At 45.6% G+C, this 19,336-nt stretch overlaps 1 protein-coding gene across 6 annotated transcripts in view; it reads left to right on the forward strand.

The window, feature by feature from the left end:
• Window positions 1–19,336, forward strand: part of LOC106637686 (uncharacterized) — a 185,618-nt gene that overhangs the window by 138,091 nt on the left and 28,191 nt on the right. For 5 of the 6 annotated variants that reach the window (XM_089593498.1, XM_089593497.1, XM_089593499.1 and 2 more), the window contains 6 exons: window positions 4,952–5,145; window positions 9,366–9,546; window positions 12,512–12,662; window positions 13,630–14,126; window positions 15,184–17,107; window positions 17,857–18,174. In XM_089593498.1, the coding sequence (XP_089449624.1) occupies window positions 4,952–5,145; window positions 9,366–9,546; window positions 12,512–12,662; window positions 13,630–14,126; window positions 15,184–17,107; window positions 17,857–18,174 (3,265 nt within the window). Of the gene's footprint in view, window positions 1–4,951; window positions 5,146–9,365; window positions 9,547–12,511; window positions 12,663–13,629; window positions 14,127–15,183; window positions 17,126–17,856; window positions 18,175–19,336 lie in introns of all 6 variants that reach the window. The other variant, XM_089593502.1, reaches the window with a different exon arrangement.

The raw sequence follows: 19,336 nt of genomic DNA on the forward strand, positions 1-19,336 counted from the left end.
ATAGTTCGCCAACTCGGTTTTTCCATTAATCGATACTTGAAAAAAAAAAAAAAAGTAACACGCACGTCACATATAGAGTTATCAAAACTGGCGTGAAGCGCGAAAAATCATACATATTTTCAATGTCCGTGCGCAGCGCCGTCCGTGGGACCATCAGCGAGCCATAGATACACCCAAGCGTGACTATGAATTTAAATTCGAAAACTCGAGCCTACATCACTCCGCACCGAGTTTAATTTCCCCATCGGTCCGCGGAGTCGTAGAGGGAAAGGGGTTTTCCCGTCCAACTCGCTCGGTCGAATCTCCATATTTATCCTCCCCGGCATCCTCGACTTTCAATTTTCCACCCACGATCCGGCCCATCTTTATCATCATCGGTGTGTGGCACCCTTCCTCCCCGGGTCCAGTGTATATATATATGTAAGCACCCGCTCCTCTTATCGTGCCAACTGGCCTGCCTTTCACCAATGCACCCTTCCACATCCATCTCCCTTTCAACTTTGCTCATCAAGCCAAGCGCACTTTTCCGCCCAAGCTCGTCCTCCTCGATGCCTATAGCCTAATTAAATGCCTGGGTTATCGCCTCCCTCCCTCTACCCGGTGCCCCGTCGTCACGCACGAACTGACAAGTCTCTCACCCTCTCTGTCTTGGCTCCGTTTTATTTTTATGGTCTCTCGATCGTCTTTGATCGTCTTTTGAAAATTGGTATGTAAAAGTGCTTCCAAGTTGGGGAGGGTGTCTTTGTTTCTCTGAATGGACATTTCCCATTTCCGAATCAAGGTTTTTGTGTCTCCATTCCTTGAAATTGTAACTCTTATACTTGTACTCCATCAATGTTGAAACTTGCGGTTTGGCCCTGCTTTAACAAGAAAAGCTCGGAAAATCTGGTATCTTTGTCGCTCCGGATTGATATTTCCGTTTTGATCATCGTGCACGTTCTCGTGCATGAAATCTTTGATGCGTTGGGATGACCTTACACTGAAAAAAATATTCAGAACTGTGGTAGTGTCTTTGTTTCTCTGAATTGATATTCCACGGTATGAATCATTACTATACGTGTAGCCCTTAGTTTGATACAACTTCATAAGCTCTTCGTACGTAGAATTCAAGGGGTACCTGAGCTGTTGTTCTGAAGCAAAGAAAAAAAAAATATATACCTGCAATACCCGGGGATGCAGGTCGAGAAAGCCTTTATCCGCATTACTTCCGTACTTTTTGATACAAAAGCGATCAACGGTCGGCGTATTCTCTCAAATTGTATCCCTTACACAAAACACTATACGATGGATGGCTAGGCTGGCCACGAGTTTCCGACTGTACAACTAAAAATAATCGCGATAACCATTCCGTATAAATTCAGTGGGCGATGGAGCGTGTGTGTGTACGTGTGTGTGTTTTAACAACATCGGGAGTTTAATGAAGTTTACTGGCGCCGGTCTCGGCCTCTCCTCTCACCCCTAGCTTCCCTGTATGGTCTTCCCAAGCTCTAAGCTCTCGGCTGTGGTGACTAAAGCTCCCCGTGTCCGTACACGAGCAGGTAAACTTTCGCCTGTGTGTGTATACGCGCGGGGGTGTGCGGTCGATGGTCCACACGAGGCGCACTTGACGTTAATTAGCTACTGTCCTAAATAGTGAGTTGCACGTATATACGTATGTATATGTGCGGGCTTAGTGACTTTCGAGGGGGAGCGAGTGTGCTTTGCGCGTCGGGATGAGCACAGATGAACAAATTAGGAGCTGCGCGCCGATGGTGAAGACTGTATGTAAATTCCTTGCGGAGCGTTAACCATGTGACACGTGGCTTTTGCCGAAAATAAATAACGTTACAGCTGTTTTGGATATACTCGCCAAGTAAACAAATGGGAAAATAAGGTATATATATAAGGAAAGAAAAAAGGGCTTTGGTCGGAAGCTCAGCCCCTCGAGCAAAGTTAAACGACTGCATTTTACCATCACCTACCGACAACTGTATATTATGTCCAAGTGGACCGCTTCGTGTGTATACCAGCGAGGAAAAAAAGAAAGTGCAACGTCACCGGATCATCGACCCTGTCCGAGTTTTCACGTGTCGCGTTAACGACCTTGGGATGCCTTTGTGATCCTCCGCTAAATGGGCGGTGGGCACCACCAGCTCTTTTTTGTTTGTACCGCGCACATATATTTGCCTTAAGCGCCACGTCGCCGTTATGGTCGTTTGCGTGAAAACCTTATTAAATAGCCCTCGCGAAAATTCTAATTTACGGGGAAGCGTAGATGCAGTGGCACGCAAGATATGATTTTTTTTTGTTATAAGGCTCTTTTCACGCGTGGGCGCGCTTTACTTGTCCGGGGGCAACAACGCATCTTTCAAGCGCGGAAAAACGACGAGCTGGCGTGGGAAAGCCGTGAGAACTAATTGAATATATATATATATGTTTACATGCGCGATTCGGAGGATTGGACGTGCACTCCGAATGGGTGTTGTTTACTTTCTCTGCGATTATGCGCGCACGAGATCCTTGGACATTAATTTCTTCGGCGTGCCATGTATAATATGTATACTCACGCCGAGGGGCCATTTAGTCCGTTACATCCGCTCGCGAAGATTGATACCCTCCTCCTAGCGGCCTCATTGATCAAAAGCTCTGTGCTACTGTAGGTGGAGGGGGGGGGGAGCTAAATTAAAAATGTGCATCCGTGTATTGCGCGAAACGAGAATAAAAGCCAACGAGGTCGCGGCTCCGTCACGGCCCATCAGAACGAAACTGATCCCGCAGCTGCAAGCGCATATATTACACTTGCGCCAACAACTTCCTATTTACATTACTTTTTTTTTTTTTTTTTTTTTTTCGCTGCGGCACTTCTCCTTTGTTGCGCTCGCGCTGCTGGGGATCACAATCTCGCAGATGTGCGCAATCGCGTCCGTAAAAACGATGTTCCACGTAATTATTTTTTTATAGTGTGTTTGGCGATGGTGTACATACACGAGTGGAGTATTGTGAGCATACGTTAGGCTCTGCTATCTATTGTTTGGCTTTGACGAGAGAAAATTCTCGCCCTCCGGCTGATCTGTTCGACGCTGTCTTAGGGCGTGTCGTTACAACATGTTATATATTATAGTAAGCGCTGAGCGTGAGAAAATGGAGTGGTTTTTTCGTGTTACGTAATAAGTAAATCAAAGTTTAATATCACATTGAGTCTGAATAGTTACAAATCCAAGTGTGTTATTTCCAACTCACGTGCAAGTGGTTAACCAATTTCACTAAACTGGACACTTATGAATGGGAAAAAACCAACATTACAAAGCTGAAGAGAGAAAAAACTAGGCTGTCACAGATTTATCGTAAAGTACGTGACAGAAATGTTTTACTCTTTACTGCCTTTTTATCTCAATCAATGAAGATAAAAATTGTTTAGTTTAATAAAATTGTTCACGAAGACTCGATTTGGTTTTCCTTAAAACGTTTATCAAGACTATTGTAATGCATAATTTTATAACAACAGAAATTTCGATTAAACGCTCGTATCCTTTAACACACTTGGATTATACAGTGTAAGTGGCTTTACACGTACATTTACAGGTGTGTTTCATTTTTTGTTACACGATAAAAATGGGTTGTTTCAACTCGTTTTAAGTGTGTAAGCTGTATGAATTACTCAATAAAACCAACTTGAGTTACACAAACACGTATGTGCAAAAAACGCTTGAGTGGGTTGAAATAATGGATTCACGAGGTTTTATTTACTCACCTTGTTCAAAGGATCGCTTCAAGATGCCGGGGAGAGCAATTCACCCGTGCTTATCGAAGAAAAAACAAGTGTATTCCCCTCAAGGTTCATTCGTCTTCCGATCAGCCTGAAAATGTTTTACCAATCCGGAAAAAAAAAAAAAAAAAACAAGGAAAAACAAATTAATCGGATCGAAGATGTAATGGTCCGTACGTAACATGGGATCCGAAAAAAAAGAAGGAGAGATAAGAGGAAGAATTTCCAAGTCAGTAGAGCATACGGCAAGTGGCGAGGGGGGGATGGAGCAATTTTCAGGCGGGCACGAAATTTTCTCGGGTTCGGTTTAACGAGTAGAGAGGGTCAGTGCGGCTACGGTCTCCGAAGTTTCCCTCCTTTTCTCCAGCCCCGCATGTTTACTTGTACCGTAAACGGGGGTGGCGGTGACGTTAGCTCTTTCTTCAATGGTTAGGCAGTTGCTGATAAGAGGAGGGAGCTTGATGAAAAATTTTCTTTTGATCTCTCCTCTGCGGATGAAATAATAGATGAACGAGAGGAGAGATAGTATGTATCTTTTTTTTTCTTTCTTTTTTTTTACTTTTTTTTCATCAGTATAGTTGCAAGGTTTCTTATACAAACTCAATCATGAACTCGAGGGGCTGCGCACTCTGAAGTCTTTCAAAGACTTGGAATAACTCATAAAGTCGTTTTTAATGACTTCAAGAGTGCGCAGTCCCTCGCATGAACTGGTTTTTTTTTACATGATAAATATGGAACATTTATTTGGAAATGCAATTTATCATGTGTAACGAGTAAAAAACAAAATATTTGTAGGATTCATTTCAAGATACTTGTTCTTAAAACCGAAATCCAAGACCTCTTACTCGACTTGTACAAATAAGTGAAAATTTCAATAATTTTGTCAGTGGAGGCCATTTTCGTTACAAATAATAACATTTACTGATTTTTACTGCTCAATGAAATAGTCACTGTACTCACTTTTGAGTTAAACTTACAGTCATCTAATATACAATACACGTATCAACAGGCAATAACACACCAAACTCCAATTTATATCTTTGGATACTGCGTCCATACATACATACATGCGTTAAAAATAATGTTATCATTTCTATAATATATTTGCACATTATATACACATAAGAATAAATAAAAATAATTGTAAAGAGAAACCACTCGGTTAAGCAAATAACGTTAGAGTACCGATTGTCGATTATGTTCCAGAGGTGACGATGTGCAGCGATCGATCGAGCTGTTGGACAAAGTGCTCTCCGAATACGACGAGCACGAGGTCGAGGGTGAAGGTGGCGGAGGTGGCGGCGGAGGCGGGGTCGGCGGCAACGGACTCGCGACCGATTGCAGCAGCAGCACCGAGCCGAGCATTGGCCTCACGCCGGATGACGAGAGCCCGTCCTTAGGTGAGCCGCTGATGTCACGTATTGTTCGCTCGCGAGTGCACGGCTTTTCCGGGCTCCATTGGTCCTTCTTACCGTTGGAGCTTTTTCTCTTCGGGCTGAAGAAGAGTCGGAAAAAGGGGATGGGGGGGGGGGTTTTTTAATGATCAAAGGGTTCGAGGGGAAGTCTGTTTTTCGACAGCTTGAAGGTGTGTGTTCTTTGAGAAATGGGAACGCGAAATATAAAAAGGGGAGGAAAAAAAAAAATTTTTTTTCACTTTTGGCGAGTGCAAAGTGCCGTATGGTACGTGCTTTTTGAGTAGCGCATTCACGTCGAGTAATCAAAAAAACGTCTTCCATCCAAAAGTTCCATCTCAACATTTTAATTAAAAAATATTTCATCTCAATTTAATAACGCAATAATAGGAATTATTGAACTCATCCAGTTTTTGTGCCCATTTATATTAGATCTTACTACCGAGTTTTATCAATAACAATTCTATATGAGGCTTGTCTTTGCACACATTTTTAAGACTGGGGCACACTTTACCCTATATACATTTGTCATTTTACCCCACTAGAAAATTTTTTGAGCCCCACTGCTGCCCTCCCCTCCGAAAACTTCTACTTTTTTCCTACTTTTTTTACTACCGAGACAAAAACGTAAGATAGCATACGAGCAGATTTATAGAGACAGAAAAGGTACAAAATCTGAGGAAAAAAGCATGTACGTCAAGACACAAAAACACTAGTACAAACATGAAGACTCGAAAAAGACAAAGATTTAGCACTAAAGCTGAGACAATGAGGATGAAAAAATTTAAAGAATAGGCTTACGTAAAAATTCAGGATCCTAAAAACAAAATCACACAACTAAAATATTGGTACTTAGAGGTAAAAAAAAAAAACAAAAATTGGTACATTGAAAGAAAGATATCCATGAATAAAGACAGCAAAACTAAGACATAGGAACAAAAAGTTTAAGACAGACACAATAACTTATTTAGCTACAGATACGAAACAAAAATATAAATGTATAATCATAGAATCAATAATATAAAAACAGACACATCGAATTGCAGTAATGAATTGTCGTTAACTCAGAAAAATGAAATATTTTATGAACAGAGATACAAGGCAGATACAACGAAAGCACTTCTGGAGCGAGAGAAGAGCAAAAGAAAAAAAAAGGCAAAACTTAAAAAAGAGACTAAAAGCACAGACCAAAAATAGTAAAAAAACTACAGAAATAAAAAACTAAAGACATGTAAACGTACATTACATAGGGAAACAAAGAATGAATAAGAAAAAAGAGTAACTCAATTTAACAGATACAAAATGCTAGAACCCACACATGATGCGAATACTTTGTGAAAAACATATGCAAAGTCAGAGATAGTGCTGCAAACGCGAATAGAGACAAATCAAACTTCGTAACGAATACTCAGGGGCGAATACAAAGATATAATGTTTAAAGCAATAGGGGCACGGTAACGTCAAAATATCAAAATGAAAGGCAATTGCTTGACCACAAATAAAAGATATAATGATACAAAAATAGAGACAAATGGCATTGGAAATTGTAAAGGAAATAAACAAAAATTGATGCTAATCAAAGGTCTTTTGATTAAGAAAAGCAGTAATAGAAACAGAACAAAAGAAAAAAAGACAATATCATGAATATCGAGACTATTCAAACATCAGGATGTGGATGGATAGGAAGAAAAGATGTAAAAGCATACATTTCAAAACAATTTTCATATGAAAGAGAAATAGATAAGATAGAAACATCAAGTAAAATAAACCTGGAGAAACAAAGGTTAAGAAGCATTGAAACTAAAAATTATCAACAAATGTTTCGACAAAATGTAAAGGTAGAGTCAGAAACATGTACACAAAAACAAAAATAAAGAACCTAGTTAGGAAGACATAAACACCTAAAATGAAACACAGTTTCAGAGATTTGTGAATAAGTTCCATGAAAAAAAAAAAAAAAAAAACCGAAAAGAGAACCCATACACCTCTGTGCCACTACGATGAAACCATAAATCAGTTATTTAACAAAAATACGTAATAAAAATCACCATCTCGTTCAAGACGCGGATAGTTAGTCGCAGAAAGGGACGCAGCTCCTCTAGTGTATCAATATACCGTGGGACGTTTTTCGAAGATAATGAAACTAATACGCAAAAATAAAAAAAGACAACATATTATACACCCGATGTCACCATTCCGAGAATTCTCAGACAAGCCCCGGCTAAAAAGCCCGATCTGCCGAGTATTTCCATTTATCGGCGCTTCTCCGGTATCCCAGAGATCCATGCACCCAATATACGTATTCGGAGCGCGTGCTTGAAAACTCATTAAAAGATACAGCCGACGAGAAGAGCGATCGAATTGAAGCTCCGATGCAAGGCAATCGGGTCCCACCCCCTTCTGGCCCGAAAAACCCAAATTCGATTCGCCTATAAACAGCGGCCACTCGCCCGCACGATCCGGCCGGTTGATATATATATATGCACAATGCGGAAAGAGACCCAAAAGATGAAGACACGTGCTCGCGGGGCGATCCTTAGCTTGCTCGCCACGTAGGATCGAGGGGTGGTGCACTGCACCTCGAGATGGAGGCTATATATAGCGCGGGGGTGGGTGACTGCGTGCATGAATTTCGAGCCTTGCAAGGTGGAGGGCGGTGCGATGAATCGACCGTTTTTTTTCCGGATCGACACCACGAGAGAGCTTTGAACGCGAGAGGATGGCTGACGCTGCATGCGAAGCGCGGATGAATAAAAGATGACGGAGCGGAGCTCTCACGGGGCGCTCGTCTCTTTCGTCTCCTCGCGCGGAGAGAGAGAGACGGGGACTTTTCTCTGTTTCATTCTCTCCCCCCGCGGTCGTGATTTCGTTGCCTTGAACTCTCGTCGGGCTTTCAAAGGAGCCCCGATCTTTTCGAGAGGACTTTACCAACGGGCTTGCGTTTGGGCTTACTTGAGAGCCGGGAATACTGAAGGTCAATGTCTTTCGGTCTCGTATGTTAGCCCCCCCTGAAACAGGACTGTACAATCCAAGTGTGGTGGAGAACAACACGTTTGAAGCGTGCGTAGTTGAAATTTCAGGTTTTTTTTCGTACAAATGCAAAAGTTGCAAGAATAACCAAATCGGTGCTTCTTGAACTATTTCGCCTGTTCTATACCGAGCTGGAGGATTTTACTTTTCTTCCGACGATTGACACAAGAAGGCTGCACGGGAAGATTTCACCCGCCTGCCAGCGCATTTAGTCTGTGACGGACAAGTTTTTTTTTTTTTTTTCCCACGCTACAGTCGTTCCACGTTGGTGTCTCCCACTGAAAAACATCCCAGTTGAACGGAACTGGTTCAGTGCTTGGTGCACCATACATAGGTTAAACGTGTCCTTCGACGCACTTGAGTTCACCGTGAATGCTTAGTTGTTGACGGAGCATAACAGTTTTGCCCCCAATGTGAGGGAGAGTGGCCATTTAGGATTGGACACCACCCGGAGGCTGACCCTTGCAACATATATTGATATCCTACAGCCTCCCAACGCTATAACAGAGAGTAGACGTAGCTCAAGTTATACCTACGTTGGATGAGTGGCCTGTGGAGCCTTAACTAATATTTAAACGCATATGTCTCCCTCAGCTGCAGTTATCCGACGCGCAGTTGGAGATGATTAGAAACTGTACGTGTAAATATCGTACCGAGTGTATATTGATGTAGCCGTGAGTAATATTAAGGTGCAGGTCACGGACTTTAACGAAACTTACTTTGGAATGAAAACTTACAGCGATTGTGCCGCAACTACGTTAAATTACATGTGTATTTACATGCATCCAAGTGAAAGCTACATCAAAACTTACTCGGAGTCAAACGTTGAGTGAAAAATAAAATGTCCTTTTCGATGTATTCTCAACGTAAAAAGAAATAATGCGTTTTAAATCTTTATAGTCGATAGGTATATATATATATTATACCCCTACCAGTTAACCAACTGAGTGGTTATTCAATGCACGTAAGCGACTCCTATACGAGCAGTAAATATACCCAAAACGTAAATGTAAAAATTAATGTCTGTTAAAAATACTATATGCCGGTGCAGGTAGCCACAGTGAAAGCGTTAAAAATATGTAAATCTATACGGCCCGCTGTAAAATTTGTGACGAGTTGTTAAGAACATAGAGGGTTTAAAAAAAAAAAACTAATAATGAATTTTTCTTGACAATCAGGACATCAATCCGAGGACGACGGATACATGAGTATGAATGGCAGGAAAGCGAAAATGGCGTTGGTGGCATTGCGCCCGGTACCGGACTGCCCTGAACCCCAGGACTCCACGGGAGCTCCGGCCCAGGAATTCCCTCCGCCACCGGAAGAGGCCGAACGCATAATCTCAACTCTCCTCCCCATGTAAGTATACGTACCATCTTATCAAACACATCTTTTTCATGTGTCCTTTTTTTTTAACTCAATAACAATGTGACAAGCTATTTTTTTTTTTTTTTTTTTTTTACTTGGAGCGAGAAACCAAAACGATCCTACCACCATCGCGATGTTTAGAAAGTATGAAAAAAAGCGTCTTTACGGTTGATTTGAGAATCTCCCGACTGCAAAGATATGGAAGAAAAAGTGGAGGGAGCGTGTTTTCCTCTCGAAGCGCGTTTGGGCCCCGATAAAGAGAAGAGCGCGCGACCGAGCAAAAAAAAAAAAAAAAAAATCTAAAAACTATATATGTTCGGGGAGAAAGATAATAGAGACAGCTCGAGTCCCAAGAGCTAGCCTGCAACTGCGGCTCGAAGAAATCGCCGACAGCATACGCCTGTCCCTCTCTCGGTAGAAGGGAGCTTAGACAGAGGTCCCCCTCTCTTAGGATCGCCGGGTCCTCCGAGCAAAGCGCGCAGTCGAGGCGAACGCGAATTTCACGCCAAGCCGTCGTTTGAGCCCCCCCCCTCCCAACAGTCGTCTCGAGCGAGCGAAGAGGACGCTGACAGAACTAAAGGGTTTAGATACTCGTGTGTGTGCACACCAAGTGGCACTGCTGCCACTGTCCCCTTTTATTGCTTTCTCCTTGGAAACTTTGTCGGGAAAGATGTGTGTGTGTGTGTGTGGAGATTCGGTGCAATCTGTCGCTCCTGATGTACGCGCAGGACTCGGAACTTCGCTTCGGCGAGCCATGTCTTATTGATCGGAAAATCGCGATTTTTCAGCTTGCCTGAAGAATTCCCATCGGGGAGGGAAAACAAAAATGAGTGTCCCTTCTTACTATTTTTTTTTTTTTTTTTTTTTTTTCATCCGAGTCCATCGTTGATTGAAAATATCATTTGTGTCGTTACCATCAAAGACACGGGCATTAGATGATACAATTTAAATATTTTTATCAATAATTAACAGTGCCTTTTTTGGAAAAAGTCACGAGTACGTCAACGTAACGGAAACCCCGTGTCATGAACATTTTATTCAGTTAAAAACGAATCGTTTACAAGAGAGGGTCGGACAACAGCTTTTTCCGATGACAAAAACTCTGGGCCTTCGAAGCGAATCGTATAAGTCGAGATGATCCCCTTTGTAAACTCGATCGAAGAAAAGTCGCACTTTCAACTCGTCCATCAAACAGACCACGCGCTTTACGCGGCAGAAGGACAACGGCTTCGTTAAACCGAAAGATAAGTACGAGGGTCTACTCTCCTCTCCTCGGAAAGTAATTTGCAAGAGAAGAGACACACACACATACATATATATACGTATACATTCAGGGGTGGCCTTTGCGATTTAAGACCCAGATCGCTGATTACGAACAATCAAACTTTCCCTTCTCCCTCCTGCCCCTTGGCCTCTTTTTAACGCGTCGAGATGCAGGCCCCGTCACGTCTTGAGAAACGAGGGGGTGGCTAAATCAATCGTCTGCAGGTGCCGATAACGACGACGGCAAAGGAGGAGAAGGGAAGGAAGGATTTATTCACAATCACAGGGACGAGAGCAGCGCCTGTCGGTCCATTCTCGGCGCCGCTCCTGCCAATTTCCGCTCGCGCCCTCTCCGAATCTTCCCCCGATTCTTAGCCTTTTTCTCTCTCTCTCTCTCTCGCGAAAAAAAAAAAAAAAGGGAAAAATCTAAAAACTCCTCGTCGCGTCTCTGGGTGCTCTAATCGAATCCCGCAAGGATACGCACGCTGGCGTCGCCACTCCCGGCGTTTTGATGGGAAACACCGATGTGAGTCTTTTTCGTCGCTCCACCCCCCACGCGTCTTTCGATAATGGCATTTCTGTCGAACGTATACGTATATACATCTTAGCTGCGCGGGTGGCAAATGAGGGCCCGCGAGGCTCCTTCGTCGGCTGATAATTGCCAATCCAATCGCAGTCGGATCCTCCCTCCGTTGGGAAATTTTAGCGAATCGCGGGGCACGTAACGTCCGTTATATTCCCTTCGCCTGTTACTCGTTGGTGAATGCCAGTCGAGTGTAAATCAGACTGATCTGCCGCGGGGTTTATTGCTTTTTCTTGTATACTCGAGCAGGTTGTTGCGGCGCGAGCGGGAAAATAAATTAGCGCAAAAAGAGTGATTGTTGATGACCGAGAAATCATCACAACATCGACTGAGCTTAAAAGGAGGCAATTGCGAGCTCACTATACGTTGAGCCTTAACTTGCAATGCTTCGAGTACCAAAGCACTGGTTTATCCTGCGGTTAATAATAATACAAAATTGATTGTGGAGCGTGTACTTACATACCCTCTTTTTTTTTTTTTTTTTTTACAAACTTTGTTACGAGAGGCACTGTAAAATTCAACTGTGTTAATAATACACGTTTTAAGCGTGTTATCGAAATTTCCGTTTTTATAAAACGCCTTATAAATAGTTAGTTTTAAGAACAAACCAAATCGATGCTTCGTGAATTATGCTTCACCTATTTTATTAAACTAAACTATGCGCATTTACTCTGTGACGGCCAAGTTTTTTCGCTCTGCATCCACACCTTTTTCCTACACATTGGATTTTCTCATTCAAAAGTGTTAAATTCAGTGCACCATAGATTTGGTTATCCTTAAAATTCTTATCCACGCCACAGTGATGTAATTTATAAAAAAAAAAAAAAAAAAAAAAAAAAAAAAAAAAAAAAAAAAAACTCTAAACGTGCAATGTAACACGCTTGGGTTTACAGTGAGACACTATTTGTCTCCTTCGATGTAAACCGTTTTGTGCGTGTACTGTTAGGCCTGTTGGGGTCGTACCCGTGGGTTCCCTTAATAAACCACCCCTCGACTGCCCATGACTCTTTAGGCAACTAACGGGGAGGGGGGGTGGTTCTGAGAGCTTGCAAGCTCTTGCCATTGTACACGTGTTCGCTCATCAGCCTTAAATCTTTCGTCTCTTTCCAGGGTTTCCCCGGGAAACTCGTCGAAGAGAGTTGGCCAGCAGCCGCAGCAACAACAGCAGTCAGTACGTCGGGCTAACCGACAACAGCAGTGGATGACCGCGATGGACGATCCGAAGCGACAGGCGCACGCCGTCACGACCCAGACCACCTTGGTAAGTTAAGCCTTGGTTAACGGCGCTCGACGCCAGTCCTCTTCTTCTACTCCGAGAAGCCATTTGTATGTAGTTATACGTGGGTCGAGCGACACTGAGCTCGATTGTTGGGCTGGTTAACTTTGGGCTCACGCTCGCTTGGACAATGAATCTATACGCGCGGAGGATCCAGGGCTGTTTGTCACTCTCCATCAGACCTAAAGGCTTTTTCATCCCCAACCAAATTACTTTGTTTTATTTTTTATTTCCTTTTGATTTGAAATTAAGGCAATGTGCGATTAATTGGCTCCTGAATGAAATATTTCAGATGTTTTCAAATTCCATTACCAGTGGCGTACCCCAATAGCAGTCTCAAACATCTTTTCCTCTCTCTCCTTTTTTTTTTTTTTCCTTAATTTTTAGACAATCTTGTTTTACATCAATTGTAAATTGCACAAGCAAACAACGTAACAACGAATAATTAATATTCCCCTTAAATAGAGAAAGAAAGAACAATACTGATGACTTTTTGTTGTCAAAATGTATTTTTCCTCCAACTCAATGAAAACGCTTCCGCCGCTCGGTAGTTTCAATACGACATCCCCGCACGTGCCTCGGCAACGAGCTTCGAAGCTGCAGCATCGCAAAAACTTCTCTCTGGCGTAACTAAACGCCCAAACCCAGCTTGCCCCAATAAACCGAGTCCAAAGTTCCGCACGAGCCGCGTCTTAATAACACCCCATAGTCCACCTGCCGTGAAAGCTCCACCAAACTCCCTTACCCCACATTCACGAGGTTATCAGTTTATACGTACAGGAGCAAAAAGGGGGACGGGGTGGCCCTTGAAAGCTGTTGAAACATCGCTGGGGTACACGTGGTGGAGCTTGAAAGCTTTTGCAAAAAAAACAACCAAGGGAGTCGGGTGCAAATTTTCCATCGCGGCGACAAGGGATGCTTGGGATGAAACTGAGTCCAGTGTGTTTTCCAGCCGAAGACGAGGCACCAGCGACCGTACGGCTGGGAGAACGGGACCGACGGGGCGACTGTGGCAGCCGGTAGCCGCGAGGGCGAGCCGTTCAGGCTCGCGGAGCCGCCGAGTCCGCCGAGCAAGTTCGCCAGTCTGCCGTACGACGCCAAGGTGTCCTCGTTCAACTGGACGCCGGTCCGTGGTAGTTCGGCGGCCGTGGAGAAGCAGGTGGTGGCGTCGAGGCGGCAGTCGTCCGAGGACGGGCTCGAGGATCTCAGGCAGTCGTCCGAGGACGGGCTGGACGAGGAGGACGAGGACGGGGACGAGGACGCCGACGGGGACGAGGAGGATGACGACGAGGAGGAGGGTGGGTCAAACAGGCCAAGCCCCGAGAAGGAGAGGTCTGTATCGGCTCACAACAATCACCACCATCACCATCACCACCACCACCATCATCATCACCACGCGCACGGCTCGCGCAGGACGGCCAGGCAGGTGGAGATCACAAAGTCCAGCAGGTTTGTTGTTTTTTTTGTTTTTTTTTTTTTTTTTTCTCCTTCGACCCTTCATGGGGGCCGAATTTCGATTTACTTGTTACTTGTGTCGAAGACTATACGTGTGTGTTGTAAATTCAATAAATTTATTATCCGAGTGACGCCAACATATATGTACTATGTTCGAGTCAAGAAAAAGACCCTGAAAACTGTTTCATCTACGAGGTACCAGCATGGTTATTATAGTTATCAATTGAACATATAACAGATGAAAGAAAATTTTTAATGAGGTGTCGAAAAGGGCGATCAAAGTAATTAAACGGTACTATGACAATTAACCAGTGACTTAATCCCGCGGCTGATAACGCGGTCGCGCGTCGAAGCTGGGTATACACGTGTACACGTTATAGCTCGACTCAATAAGGTATAATCCTATTATAGCTTATACATGTATACACCTAACGGCGGCGCAACTGAGAAGTTTATCAAAGATTTATTAACGCCTCTCTTCCAACGATAAATCGTGTACAATATCTACTGTTTTAGCCAAGACTCGCGTGTCTGTTTAACAAGTACCCTTGATAGCCGTTGGCTGACTAAACTCGAACTCTACTACTTACAGTCTGACGAATGACTGATTTCTCAATAGTGTACATTAAAAACAAAACAAAAATTCGTCAATCCAAATAAACACCTATTGGAATGTAATTTAAAAAAATATTTATTCGAATAAACCAAGTGCATAGAAATATTGTTTGACTTGAATAAATCTCTTATCGAAATAAATTTTTTTTTTTTTCAGTCTAGTATAGTAGGGTATTATTTATTTACACACTAAAGACTCGGTGTTCCGGTAGGTACAGTGGTATTTAGTGAACTTTTTACACGAGTAAGAAGAAAAAAAAACGATGATTTTTCTTTCCTCAAACCTCGTCCACTTAACCCTGTAAAAAGTATAGGAATGAAAATAATGTTTGTTTGCAAAGTAACAGAGAGACCGCCAAACGATTATACGGTAACAGCATAAAATACAAAAAAAGGAGTAAATTGAATGGTAGTAACATTATTTGGTTGTCCACAGCGTGGAGGACCGCCTGCTGATGAACAACGGTCACGGGCGCAACGAGCGCCGCGCGACCGGCTCCGCGGGCAGCATAAGCAGCTGCACGAGCAACGGCACCGGTGACCCGCTCCAACGGCCCGACCCGAAAAACGCGAGCACGACCGCCTCGGCAGGCAGCATCGGCGGAGGCCCCTCCAGCAGCAACGCCAGCCGCCGGCGCAACAACTCCGACTCGAGCGACGGCGGCGCCCGCGGCAACGCCAACGGCACCGGCTGCTACCACCACCACCACCACCACTCCTCCAACCGGCACTACTCGGAAAGCGAGCGGTCCTCCATGCCCCGCTCGAGCTCCGCCAGCGTCGAGCGCTTCTCCATGCGCGCCAACTGCGACTCGTCCGACTTCTCCCGCGCCAACTCCAACGACCGCTTCCACTCTGACTTCTCGATAGCCGTCGCAAGCGCCAGCTCCAACGACCGCGTCAGCGCACCCAGCTCCGAGCCCTTCTCCATACGCAACCTCGACTTTGCCAGCTTCGGCCTACCCCGCGCCGACTCGTGCGAGCGCTTCTCCGGCCGGGCGAGCGACAGGTGCTCCGAGGAGCGCTACTCCGAAATTGGCTTCTCCACCCGCAACTCGGACTTTTCCACCCGCAACTCAACCGACTTCCGCACCCAGTCCGAGGAGGAGCACTTCTCCGACGACTCGCTCGAGGAGCTGCTACCCCCGCCCCCGGCCCTCGGCAAGCGCCACAGCATCGCCTGGGAGGTCTCGCTCAACGACGATGACGACGATGACGACGAGGAAGAGGAGGAGGAGGAGGTCGAGGAGGAGGGGCTGTACGGGCCGGGTAGCGCCAAAGTCGCGCGGAGGCGTCGGAAGAGCAGCGACGTGTCGAGCGTCGGCTCGGCCTCGAAGCTCCGGGACTTTGACGACTGGCAGGACCCCCGGGTGTCGACCACCGACGACGACCTCGTGTCCCCGTACTCGGACTCCTCGGCCAACGAGCCCGACCAACGCGGCCGAAAGCCCCAACACGTCGGGACGTACGTGATCCGCCGGGGCCGTAAAAAGGAGCGCAAGGCCCTCGCCCTGCCCGGCTCGCCGACCAAGAGCCTCCGCCAACCGAGCCGGGCCCTCCACCAGGTGCGCCGCTACTCCAACACCTTCGACAGCCTCCACAGCCTGCTCAAGGAGACGGGCAAGCTCGAAGGCCCCAGGGAGCCACCGGCCGAGTTCGCCAACGCCCCGTCCCAGCACGTGGAGGCCGTTAAATTGACGAGCTTCGCCGAGCGGACGGCAGACTGCAACGGCATCACCATCACGAGCTCCAAGCCGGAGGTGGAGGCCAAGGTCCCGGTGGACCTGCTCATCGAGGGCGAGATCGTGGAGAAGGCGCTGTGCGAGAACAGGCGCCAGTTGGAGAGGGTGAGCGACGAGATCAAGGAGATCGAGAACGCGAGGAACAGCCAGCAGCAGCAGGAGTTGGCGGCGGCGATGGCCGAGAGCAAGAGGCGGTGCGGCGAGGCGCCCCAGCCACCGGCGTGTAGGGGTCAGGAGGTGGTTGAGGGGAGCGACAGGAGGCGGTGGCAGGGGGCGGTTGGGACGGTGCCGTCGGGCGGTGGTGGCGCGAGGCACAAGAGGAATAGCTTGGAGCTGGTGGACGGGGGCGGGAGTTGCGGGCGCAGGGAGGGGAGGAAGCAGGTTGGACCGCAGCCGCCGCCCCACGCGACGGACGTGGCCGATGGGTTGTTGGGGAAGGCTCAGGTGGCGGAGCAGCTCGAGTTTCAGGAGCGCAGGAGGATCAACGGGCCGGAGATTTACGCGTCCGGGCGGAGGGCGAGGGTTGGCGGGGAGCTCGAGAATCACAAGAACGACACGAAGCAGATCGAGAACGTGATTGACGCCATACTCGAGGACTCGAAGAACCCGGATTTTCAGGTCAGTGCGAGAGCACGCGCTCATCATTTTTCCTTTTTCCTTTTTTTTTTTTTTTTTTTTTTTTTTTTTCAAACCCTTTCGCAAACGCATCTCCCGGAAGTACGAAAAACGTCCTTTTTGCTTTGAATTTCATTTCATTACCAACTATTGCTATTCGAGGTGAGACTCGTAGAAAAAGGTTTTAGTTCCAAAACGGCACTAAATTGGCGCCCTTTTCATTCGAACGCGCAAAATGGCAAAACTGGTGGCTTTATTTACTGTTGTACGTCGTTCCTTGCAACTCGTCAAGTCTCGCGTGAAACTAAATTTACAAAAACATCTTTAAATATTGCGATGAATTGAAAAAAAAAAAAAAAAAAACGCGGTATTTGAAAAAAGCGCTGATCCGAGCCCCCCCTTTCCCACTTTCAAAAAAAGGCACGAGAAGCACTCGCTACGGTGTACAACGCCAGCTCGTCGATATGCGCAGACTACCCGTAAGCACTCGAAGGGCCCCGCTAGAGCCTCGTTAATCATGCGACAACGACGAGAAGGACGCATCGACGAAATATCCATAACGCAAGAGCCTCTCGACTTTTCCCGTGTCTTTCTCACTCGCGCGGCTCATTAACGCTCGACACCTTGCTATATACCTGCCCTCCGATGCCAACACCTTCGATAAGAGCATAGGACATTTTTCGTTCTCAAGCTAAAATCTCAAACTCAACAATTATTTTATGAAAAAAAAAAAAAAAAAAACATGCTTTTAGGTGAGCGTGGAAGTGCTAGAGTTCCCGCCACTGCCACCCTCACCGGTCGAGGAGGCGGACGAGGAGAGCTCGGACGTAGGCGGCTCGGTGGGCTGCAACGGCACAAGCAGCAAGCAGCCGATCAAGCCGGTCAACCGCACGATGGAGTACAGGCCGCGGGTACCGCCCCACCGGGGCATCAGCCTCGACTCGTCCAAGGACCACCACCACCACCAGTCCGCCTCGGCCCACCACCATACCTCCTCGCTCAACACGAGGTCCATGGACGCGGGCTACTCGCGCAGGCGAGCCGGTGGCATCGGCAGCGCTAGACGCGAGGTGAGCTTTTTTTTTGGCTCTGGGACGATAGAATTACCAAAGTCCACCCTTAAAAAATAATTGGAACAGTTTTTCCTTGACTCAACAAAACGTACCTTTTTTTACGCTTGGGTGTGGCTTACGCGTTAAAGGTGGTGATCTTTTTTTTTTTTTTTTTTTACGCAGGACGTATCAAAAAGTGATTAGGTTATCGTAACATCAGTAGGAAGTAGGGACCACCTTAAATATTGAAAACGGTTCGATCGTGAGAGCTCGGGGAGCTCCTTGAAACTTTCAGACTCCTCTTGACGGGCCAAAGTGTGGGGTAGCTCGCAGAAGCGATTCTCGTTGATCCAAACGTTCGTTAAAAAGCTCGAGTTGGGGTCGAAGGAGAGGAAACACCACTCGGATGGGAATAGTCTTACCGCAGAGTTACAAGAGCCAAAGAGAGAGAACGAAAAAGGTTTTGAAAAAAAAAAAAGAAAAAAACTTTTCCTTCTTAGCTCTTCCCCCGACTCTGAACTGCTTGTCTTCGAAGAACTTTGCAAGTTTACGTTCGAGTACTATGTGAAACGAATGAGTAGAGAAACAAGAAAAGATACCAAAGTTTTTCAAAGACGGAATAATCGAGCAAAAAAGCTCCGCCGATTGGATGCGTGTACATACGTGCCGGGGAGTGGCTTTCGTTCTCTTGGCTCCCGTGGCGCTCGTCAATCGGTCACTTCTCCATCTGAGGGTACAAGCTTGCAACGCACACGCAGCTTTACTCGGATTCTCCCTCGAGATTACCACCGAGCGTAGGAAAAGAAGATGGAGTAGTTTTTTCGAAAATTTTTCCAGGGCTTACGATGATTTTTTTCCTTTTTAACTAGTTCACTCGCTTCGAGCGACGAGCTTTTTTTTATTCGTATCTGTTTTTTTTTCATACCGTTACTCACAAGGAAAGTTACAAAATTTACTGTAGATTCATGTAATTTTAGTAAATTGTATCTCAGTTAATTATACTTTTGACCATAAATCTACTGTTACTTTTTTTTTTTTTTTTTTTTTCTTATTATTATTTTTCCTTCTATGAGAAATTACAGATTAAATTTTTTCTATTAAGGAACAAATCAAATGAAAAGCATAATTCGTTCTGGAATAAAAAAATGAATTCCTGTAAAGTTACGATAAAGTTTACCAA

Source organism: Copidosoma floridanum, unplaced genomic scaffold, assembly GCF_036245765.1.
Source record: "Copidosoma floridanum isolate Cflo_tuat_1 unplaced genomic scaffold, Cflo_Japanese_pri ptg000019l, whole genome shotgun sequence".
Taxonomy (NCBI): Eukaryota; Metazoa; Arthropoda; class Insecta; order Hymenoptera; family Encyrtidae; genus Copidosoma; species Copidosoma floridanum.